Here is an 11,127-nt window from a genome sequence, read left to right as displayed (position 1 = left end):
GTTGGCTTCCTTGAGATGTCCCTGGGCTAGGTAAAAACACTCTGAGACAGTGTTCCTTCTACCTTGGCTCTATGCCTGGAGTGAATATATGCCTTTCCCTCAGCTGGGACAAGAAGCCACAGTTCTTCACTGATTAAATCCCGTGTCTGGTCCAAACTCACATCATAGCTTCTCCACCAACTTCTCCACTGCACGCTTTCAGAGCCAGGTTATCTTTGATCAGCACAAGAGGCACTTCAGAGAGTGACATTCAAATCGGGCTATATAGTTGATACTGAGATCTTCAAGGCATGAAAACAATTGAAAATTATGTTGCTAAAACACTCTACAGATTATATGTATAGTAGAGCTTTCGAACTTACAAGTAACATGAAATACCAAAATAGGTTGTTACTTTTCCTTTCTCCACTTCTCTCATTCTCTCTCTCACACACACATAGGCACACATTCTTTTTACGTTAAGAGAATTATATGAAAAACATAATAAATTTTTAAATAACATCTCAATATTCAGATCAAACAAAACTGGACTTCCTGTATTTAAAACAAAAACACATAAATTATCCATCAGTTTCCCTATATTTGATATTATTGAATAATGCTACAATTAGATTTTTTTGTTTTTAATAGGGTTTTTAACTTTGGCTGAAATACTTGCTTCAGACTTACTGAAAGTAGAATTAACTTTTTTTTTTCTTTTTTTGACCTCCTACTTTTAGATTTGAGGGGTGATGATTCAGAATCAGATGTGTTCACAGTAATGGATGCTATTTCCACCAATCTTGGCTGAAGGGATTCCAGTGATAACTGAATAACAATTTTTGTTTCAGGACATAATCCTTCTAGCTGCTTAGGCTTCTTAAACATTTGATGACACTGGGTCTTGTGCTCCCTTTTCTCTTTGAAAGTTAAAAACTGTAGCCAAGATTTGGAACACTGGTGAAAACTCTTTTCCCAGTGCCCTCTACAAGGACGTCTGTATGGTGTTACAGTTTTAAAAATTTTGAGACAAAACGGGTAAAGCAAATTCTTAGTGTTACCATGGAATGCTCTGAAATGTGCATCCACATCTGCAAAAAATGATGATCTGTAACTACAAACCTGGCATACATAGGGCATTTCACCGGGCTTATGATTGTCTTTCATGTGCTGTAAGAGAACCTGATCTGTCTCAAAGGACAACTCACAGATCTGACAGACTGCGGAGGGCCCCTGGGGAGTGTGGACACTTTCAATGTGACACTGCAGCTGAAAGGGAGTAGGAAACTGGCGGAGGCAGTGCTGGCAGGTAGTGTGGTTTTTCCAAGTGTCACCTCTCTGCCTCTCAAGTTCCAAATGGTGCTTCATGTGATTCATAAACTTGACATTTTTTAGAACTTTGAAGGAGCTGAGGCCTTTAAAGGTGTGGGTCTTCGGTTCTGGCTGAACAACTCCTATATGCTCTCCATAGTAGAAGTCACGAAGCAACACAATCAGATTTCCTTTTGTGGGATCAACAATCTTGTTTGGACTTGCTAAACTTGGAAAATCAGTTTTTGTCAGTTCCTTTTCCCCTAAAGGTCTTGCAGGCTTGCAATGAACATTGTCCTTTGGAAAAGGTGTTGGACAAGGTTCTCCATTCTGAACATGGCTTAGTGAGGTATGGACACGGTCTGGTGTGCTTTGCTGAGTGGTCACTGTATGAAAAATACCTGAAGGGGAAAAACCTAAAGAATGTTCCCCTATAATGCCATCACTGAGCTTAGGCCTTTTGGGATTTCTGCTATTTGTTTCACAAGTGGAAAGTCGCTTTGATACATGAGGACTTTTACTCATATCTCCTGCAGAAACTGCTGTTTCTACTGGATGCTGCAATGAACTTGTGAAAGTAATCAAAAAAGAACATAACTCCTTTGAAAAGCTATTAGGCACTATTTGTGGTGAAATATTTTTATGATCAGCTTGGGACAGAGGTTCAATAATAATAGGACTATCTGTTGATTTTGATTCAGAGTCAGAAAATAGCAAGACAGTCTTTGCTTCTGATGAAGGAGTCACATGACTAACAGGCTGTAATTTGTGAGCGTTACCTTTTCTGAAGTGACCCAACCTTTTTCTCCTTGAACAAGAATCTGGGGTAACTCTGTTCAGTATGTTTGAAACGACTGGTTTTGAAGCTGAGGTCATCCCAACAAAGATCACGTCAGCATCTTCATTTACATGTTCCACTACAACCAAGATCAATTCATCATCATCATCATCTACTTGTTTGGTTTCTCCCTCCCTTTTCCGTAGTTCTGGCTCTTGTTCTTCTTCACGTAACATACATTGTAGTTCCATATTTTTAACACTTTTTTATTCTTAGAGGGTGCGGCCACAAGTCCCAATGCTTCCTTTATACAAACTGCCACCTAAGTATAAACATACTACATATTAGTTAAGTACAGAAAAATGGGCTATTTGATTATCTCCAAAACTCTAGCGTCGTTATAAGCACCCTTATCTTACAAAGACACTGAGTGTCAACGAGACTGAATGACAGCTGAAAAACCTATGACTACAAGTCTACATGGCTCTAGTAGAATCATACCTTTGTCCCATGTTGACTTTAATCTCTATTTAAAAAATAAAGGAAAAAAAACCACTACTGATCATTAGGTGAAATCACATGTAAACGATGAGTATTTTTACAAAAGCACTGTTGTACAGCATTTAGAAACATGGACTTTGGAGTCAAAGAAGATTAAGTTGGAATTCTAAGTTAACCACACACCAGTTGCATCTTCTTGGGCAAATTTGTAACTTTTAAATGTGTTTCTGTATCTTAAAGACAAACATGCTTCTTTCTTAGACTTAAGGTTAACGGCTCTTTTGAAAAGGCATCAGCTATTCAATGACATCTTGTTTTGAAGTAAAATTGGAAGAAAATGTATCTTAAATGCACATTACAACTGATTCACAAATTCTAATTTCATAAATGTTAACATAGAAAATAGGTAGCAAATTCAAAGTATAATCTATCTATACATAGTTAATAAACTTCATAATTCAATGCTAAGCACTTAACACAGGCCTAGGAAATTGAGAATGAGCTCTCTTGATAATCTCACCCCTATTCCACACTGATATATCCTAAATTTCTCCCTCTAATCTTGGCTAAACTGAAATAAAACAATGCTTCATCCTTTACGCCACAGGTCTCTTCCCCACATAGCAGGCAAAGTGATGCCAGTATTTCTCTCACACCAATATCAGACAGAGACATCACACACACACACACACACACACCCAATATCCCATATGAATACAGGTGAAAGAGTCCTCAGCAAAATACTGGCAAACAAAATCTAACAACATATAAAAAAGACTGTATACCATGATCACGTGGGATTTATGGAGGTATGCAAAGTTGGTTCATTATATGAAAGTCAATCAACATTATGCTATTTTAAAACAATAAAACAAAAAAACACAACTGCCTGCAGAAAAAGCATTTCCCTGAATCTAGCACCTTTTCATAACAGGGGTTTAAAAAACACTTAATAACTAAGAACAGAAGAGAACTTCCTCAATCAAAGGGCACCTGTAAAAGACCCATAGCTAACATCACACTTAATAATGAAAAACTGAAAGCTTTCCCTCTAAGACTGGGAACAACACAAGGAAGTCTCTTCCACACTTTGGCTCAACATTATACTGGTAGTTCTATAACCAAAGCAATCAGGTAACAAAAGGAATTGTTGCTGTTGTTAAAAAAAAAAAAAAATCAGCCTTCAGAATGGAAAGGAAAAAGTGAAAGTCTATTGGAGATAACATACTTTTGTATATAGGAAATATTTAAGAAAACACAAGTATTAGAATTAATATAAAGCTTGCAGAATAGAAGACAAATATTTTAGAAGTCAATCACATTTTATACAGTAGCAACAAACGTTGTTAAGTAAATACTTGAATCTACACTAGCATTAAAAAGAATACTTAGAAAGTCAGAAAGAGAAAGAAAATATATTCTTTTTAATGGCTGAGTAATGCTCCATTGTGTATATGTACCACAACTTTCTGATCCATTTATCTGTTGATGGACATCTAGGTTGTTTCCATGTCCTGGCTATTATAAACAGTGCTGTGATGAACACTGGGGCACATGGAGGGGTACATGTGTCTCTTTCAATTCTGGTTTCCTCAGTGTGTATGCCCAGCAGTGGGATTGCTGGGTCATACGGGAGTTCTACTTGCAATTTTTTAAGGAATCTGCACACTGTTCTCCATAGTGGCTGTACTAAATTGCATGCCCACCAACAGTGTAAGAGGGTTCCCTTTTCTCCACACCCTCTCCAGCATTTATTGCTTGCAGACGTTATATGAATAAATTCTAATGAGATGGATGAAACTGGAGCCGATTATACACAGTGAAGCAAGCGAGAAAGAAAAACACCAATACAGTATACTAACACATATATATGGAATTTAGAAAGATGGTATTGATAACCCTGTATGAGAGACAGCAGAAGAGACACAGATGTATAGAACGGAATTTTGGACTCTGAGGGAGAGGGAGAGGGTGGGATAATTTGGGAGAATGGCACTGAAACATGTATACTATCAGGTAAGATAGTCGCCAGTCTATGTTCGATGCAGGATACAGGATGCTTGGGGCTGGTGCACAGGGATGATCAAGAGAGAAGATATGGGGTGGGAAGTGGTGGTGGGGGGGTGGTCAGGACTGGAAACTCATGTACACCCGTGGCGGATTCATGTCAATGTATGGCAAAGCCAATACAGTGTTGTAAAATAAAATAAAGTAAAGATAAAAATTTAAATAAAAAAAGAAAGAGACAAATATCGTATGGTATCGCTTACATGGACTCTAAAATATGACACAAATGAACTTATCTATGAAACAGAAACAGACTCACAGACATAGAGAGACTATGTGATTACCAAGAGGGGAAAGGTGAGGCAGGTATAGATTGGGAGCTGGTGATTAGCAGATGTGAACTATAATATATACAACAGACAAACAAGATCGTACTGTATAGCACAAGGAACTATATTCATAACTTGTGATAAACAATAATGGAAAAGGGTATGAAAAAAATTGTGTGTGCATATGTGTCTGTTTACATATGAAGGAAAGGAAAGGACAACTGTTGGCAAGCACGTACAGAAACTGGATCATTGTGTGTTACGGATAGATTTTAAAATGGTGCAACTGCTACAGAAAACAGTTTAAAGGCTCCTTGAAAAATTAAAAAGTAGAACTGACACATGATTCAGCAATTCCACTTCAGGATATAAATTCAAAAGAAGCTAACATGGGGTCTTGAGATATTTGCACAGCCGTGTTCACAGCAGCACGAAGCACAACAACTAAGAGGTGGAAGCATCAAAATGTCCAGCAAATGTTATATATACATACAATGAAACATTATTTAGCCATATAAAGAAAATTCTGTCACATGCTACAACATGCATGATCATTTCAGACATCAAACCAAATGAAATAAGCCAGTCATACAAACAGACAAATACTCTAAGTGTCTACTTGTATGAAATAGCTAACATAGTCAAGCAATAGAAAGGAAACAAAAAAGAATGATGGAGTCCATGGTCTAGGTAAACAGGGAAGAAGAGTTGTTGTTGTTTAATGGGACAGGTGATGGATACAGAGTTTCAACTTTGCAAGATGTAAAGGTGTAGAGATCTGCTTCGTAACAATGTGATAAGGAATTCCCTGGTAGTTCAGAGGTTAGGACTCCACAGTTTCCTATCAGGGGCCTGGGTATGATCCTCAACAAGGGAACTGTCATTGAAGCTGCACAGCACAGCTAAAACAATGACAACAACAAAACAACACTGTGACAATCTGTGCATATATGTGTTAGTCACTCAGTTGTGCCCAACTTTGCATCCCCATGGACTAAAGCCCACCAGGTTCCCTTCTCCATTGGATTTGGAGTGGGTTGCCATTTCTTTCTCCAAAAGGCTGATGAAAGTGCGTGAAATACTTAGCATGTAAAAATGGTTAAAATGGTAAAAATTTAAGTTAGATGTTTTCTACAATAATTAAAAAAAGAAAAGCATTTTAACAACCAGGAAAATAATTTGAATAGACATTTCCGACTCTTAGCAACCCCATGGACTGTAGCCTATCAGGCTCCTCTGTTCATGGGATTTTCCAGGCAAGAGTGCTGAAGTGGATTACCATTTCCTTCTCAAGGGTATCTTCCCGACCCAGGAATTGATCCCAGGTCTCCTACACTGCAGGCAGACACTTTCCCTTCTGAGCCACCAGGGAAGCCCCTAGCAGAATGTAAATCAGTCTCACTGAGATACTACTTCACACCCATACTACTTCACACCCAATCAAAAAGAGGAATAACAACAAGTGCTGCCGAGGATGTGGAGAAAAGCAATCTTCAGATATTATTGATGTAATTGCTGTAAAATGGTACAATCACTATTGGAAAAGTGGTTTGTCAGTACCTCAAAAATTAAATATAGAGTAGCCATATGATGCAGCAATTTCACTCTTTTGTATATATCCATAAACACTGAAAATGTTCAGTCCATGCAAAATCAGTGTCCACAGCAACATTACTCAAAATAGCCACAAAGAGTACACCATCCAAGTATTATCCATTAATTGACAAATGGATAAACAAACTGTGGTATATGCTCAAAATGGACTGCCTGGAAGCCATTTAACATATTCATATACCATATTCTGCCATAAAAATAAAACAAAAACATTCACTGCTATACAGCCATGAAATGGAAGAATCTTGAAAGTACACAAACTAGGGGACTTTCCTGGAGATCCAGTGTTTAAGACTCTCGACAGGTTCCATCCCTGGGCTGGGAACTAAGATCCCACATGCCACATAGCTAAATAAATAAATATTTTAAAAGACATTATGACATCTGAATAAAGCCAGACACAAAGGTCACACTTTGTATGTGGGAGAACTGTAGGTGGAAGAGAAGAAGGAAAGAGAAGCACTCTGTAATCCAAGGGAAACATTTTTTTCAGAGAGGAGGAAATGAACTACTCTGATAAAGGCTGCCAATAAATTAAATAAAATAACAACTAAAAATTGACCACTGAGTTAAACCATTTGAAATTCACTTGTGGCCTTGACAAGAGCGGCTTTAAAGGAAAATGAGAGAACTGGAGATAACAAAGTCTATGAAAACTCTGCAGAAGTCTATAATAAGCAAATATGAAATAAAAGCCAGCAAAAGCAGGATGTGTCACCAAAAGATGGATTTTTAACGACAGGTCACATGATAGTCAGTCTGCTGATGGGAACCATCCAGAGAAACAGAAAACAATCCAGGACAAAGAGGGAGACTTGCTAGAATATCAAGAAACGAGTAGGTCTAGAACTGAGTAGATCAAGAATTGAGTACATCAAGCCGGAGAGCACACAAGCTGGAGAAGGCAATGGAAACCCACACCAGTACTCTTGCCTGGAAAATCCCATGGATGGAGGAGCCTGGTAGGCCGCAGTCCATGGGGTTTCGAAGAGTCGGACACAACTGAGCGACTTCCAATTTCACTTTTCACTCTCATGCATTGGAAAATATGAGAAAAAATGGCAACCCACTCCAGTGTTCTTGGCTGGAAAATCCCAGGAATGGGGAAGCCTGGTGGGCTGCTGTCCATGAGAGTGCAGAGTCGGACACGATTGAAGTGGCTTAGCAGCAACAGCAGCACACAAGAAGAGTACACAAGCCAAATAATTTGCTCACAGTGACAGAACTGAGATCATATGAAAAAAAAAAAAAAAAAGGCTGGCATGGTGTATTAATGCGTATGGTAACCAGCCTTCAAGCGAATCGAATCTCCTGATATTCCCACCCCTGTGTAGTTCTCAATCTATCACAGGGTTGACCCTGTGAGACTAAGCAAATACAGAAGTGAAGATGTGTAACATCTGAAAAAAGACTCTGGCACTTTATTATGGGTGCAAGTGCTTTCCTGAATCACTCATTCTGAAAAGAGACAGCAGCCTCCACCAGAGCAGCCCCTTGGAGAGGCCCGCAGAAGGAGGAACTGAGGCTTCATGAGTACAGCCAAGTGAGAGAGCTTAGATTCAACAAGCTAAGTCTTCAAAGGTTGCCAAGTCAGACAAAAGCTTGACTGCTACCTCATGACAGATCCTAGGCCAAAAGATAACAAGTGTTAAGTTCTTTCAAACTATTCAACTTTGAGATCATATGTACAACACAAACATTTCAAGTTATAATACCATTCACATCATACTTACACACAGAAAGTTCTCCTATAAATATAGCAAAAAATAAAAAAAAAAAAACCACACACAAAACAAACCAAAGCACCTAAAACAGGAGTTTTCTGGCAGTCCAGTGGTTTGATTAGGACTCAGCCCTCTCACTGCTAGGATCCTGTGTTCGATCCCTGGTTGGGGAACTAATATCCTATGAAGCCACATGTTGTGACTAAAACAAAACATGCTGTGAAGTTCAAAGCTGTACCAGCAAGATAAGTATACAACACAGCTGTAGGCACAAGTTGCTGGGCATAGAGCTACCTATGATCTTGTTTACTCACATGAAATGAACTCAGATGGTCCCTTGCCCCCATCCAGTGGAGTTCACTCACTTAATGAAATAAAGCCTTTAAGGGTACAGAAATGAACAAGTAATCCCACGTAAACATGTTAAATCAAAACACATTTTCTCTGAATGAACCACTGGATTCATTTATTCATTTGGCCATGCTGCTTGGCTTGTGGGGTCCCAGTTCCCTGACCAGAGATTAATCCAGACCACTGCAGTGAAAGCCCAGAATCCTAATCACCAGGCCACCAGGAACCCCCACACCTGCATTGCTTTGCTTTCCTAGCTAAAACCTTAGGATATGTGCATTGCCCCATTTTAGCCTCACCAAGTGGTAGGAGTCAGCTCTACACAGCTTAAGACCCATGGTGCTCTTACTTTTTTTCTTTCAAGAAGGCAGGAGAAAGCAAGTCACCCTGCCTGTTTTTAAGGTTGCCACTCAGAAAGCTGCAAACCTTGAAACCATGATTGCCCTGAAGTCAGCACCCGCAATCAGGGTCAGGTAATCCCCAATCAGGAATACTCTCTCTCAACAGCAACGTGTCAGCCCAACGAATGAACGGAGAAAAACGGAAAGTAAGAAAGCCACAACTTTGTCCCTTATTGTAAAGATGTCTGTCACCTTACCTCAGGGGCCCACTGAAACCTGAGCGCTTGAGACCTCCCAGGCAGGCAAACGGTCACATCCTGGGACGAGCGAGCAGAGGAAAGGTCAAGGTGAGTCACCTGTTCCGGGAACATTCTATCCCCCAGGCCCTACCTGGTCCTACCTACGGATGCTGACCAGGCGTCTCACACTCAACCAGAGCAAGTGATTGAACTCCTTTTCCCTGAGCTTCTTCCTCCCACCTCCCTTCTCTCAGCAAACAAATACCTCATCTGCCAACTTCCCGAACCAAAGGCCTGAATCTCGGGGCCCCAGGGGGGCAGCCCTGGAGTCCGAGGAGAGGCAGAGGAAACAGGAAAACGACCAAAGCACCAGGGCAGTGAAGAGGCCACTAGATCGATTTTTTTTTTTTTTTTTTTTTTTGCTGCGCCTGACTGTGCCTGGGTGCAGAACCGGGTTGGCCGTGAAGATTTTGTGTGTGTGTGTTTAAATACATTAGGTTCCACAGGAGAGCTGGGGTGGTGCCGGGGCCAGGGGCCTAAGAGGCCCTTTCCGCGAGCTGGCTTGTCCCACCCCCAGGCAGGAAAGCTGCTGGAGAGCAGAGCCCGCCCAGACTAGAGGGGAGAGGGCGAAAGGAGCCTGAGGCCTGTGGTCCTGCGGCACGCTCCCCTCCTGAGGGCCCGCGGGCCTCACCGGCCGCCCCACCGAGCAAGCCTCGTGCGAGTGGGGACCCGAGAAACCCTCCCTTTAGCCGTCAGGCACCGCTTTGGCTGAACCATGCTCCAGTCCTTACCGGTCCCGTTGGCGGAGGTGACAGAACTGCCTGCTGCTCACCTGCCCTAGGCAGTTCCGGATTAAGCCTGAAGAGGCGAGCCACAGGGATGAGGCCTCCTCAGGTCTGGGCGCCGCCTCAGCTCCCCCCTACAGGCGTGCGGGCTGCCTCCGATGATTGGCTGCCAGGTGTCGCGCCTGCAATCTGATTGGCCGTGAGGCCGAGTTGGGCGCATGCCGGGCGATGGACCCCCCCCCCACCCCCACACCCGTAAAAACACCCGCTTGGGCGTGGTCAGGCTGAATCTGAATCTCAAGGGTCTTGGGTCGAGATTGCTCAGCTCACCAAATGCGAAGAAAGGAAAAACAGATGGCACAGTCGTCAGGGCACAGGGCTGAGAACGGCCTCCGAGTCTACCAGGGGAGTCCAGTGATGGTGTCCAGCACTCACAGCCCTCAGGGGTGACCTCCCTTAAGCAAGAACTTGACCGGTACAGTGGATCTTGAAGCCCCTCCTCTTGGAATTACATTTGAATCAAGGGGCAGCCTGCCCCTTTTTGCACTGTCTATTGTGAGCTGAGAATGAGCTTTACTTTTTCTTCTTCTTCTTTTTTTTTTTTTAATTTTAGAGCTTTACACTTTTAATGGCTGAGGAAAACCGAAAGAATTTTATTTTCTGACGTGAAAATTGTGTGAAATTCAATTTTCGGAGTCCTTAAAGTTGGAACAGGGACTTGCCAGTTTCTTTGGTTAATCTATGGCTGAAAACTTAATTAATCACCATGATCATATTCGCAAAGCCTAAAATATTTCTTTTTTGGCCCTTTACAGTCTTTTTTAAATGCCCTGTTCTGCTGGAAGTCATATGGGAGAATAAAATTTTGGTTTTGTTACAATATTTTCTTCTATTATATTCATTTCATTCTTTTCTAATTTCATTCCTTCATATCGCTATGTTTCCTTTAATGGAAATAATTAAATAACATCAAATAAAATACCTCTGTTGGTAGTTTTAACAGGTAACATGTTAGAACGTATATGCTCAACAAAAAATATGTTGATATATACAGTAAATACCACTTTAAGTAGCTTCAGAACTTGCATCTGGTTTTCAAGTTGCTAGGAAACTTTGTTAAACATCCAATAGTTTAACCTACAGCTGTTCTCAACTTCAAAAAAAAAAA

General features: G+C 41.0%; 1 protein-coding gene across 1 annotated transcript; it reads right to left on the bottom strand.

The window, feature by feature from the left end:
• Positions 1–699: 699 nt before the first annotated feature.
• LOC108634626 (zinc finger protein 280B-like) lies at positions 700–2,319 on the bottom strand (the record flags this gene model as incomplete). The annotated part of the gene is made up of 1 exon (XM_018044683.1): positions 700–2,319. A coding segment is annotated over exon 1 (1,620 nt), but the record flags the coding sequence as incomplete, so codon positions are not given.
• Between the last annotated feature and the right edge of the window lie 8,808 nt (positions 2,320–11,127).

The sequence above is a fragment of the Capra hircus genome, unplaced genomic scaffold (genome assembly GCF_001704415.2).
Source record: "Capra hircus breed San Clemente unplaced genomic scaffold, ASM170441v1, whole genome shotgun sequence".
Taxonomy (NCBI): Eukaryota; Metazoa; Chordata; class Mammalia; order Artiodactyla; family Bovidae; genus Capra; species Capra hircus.
Note: the sequence above shows the minus strand (reverse complement) of the source record. Positions and strands in the feature narration are given on the sequence as shown.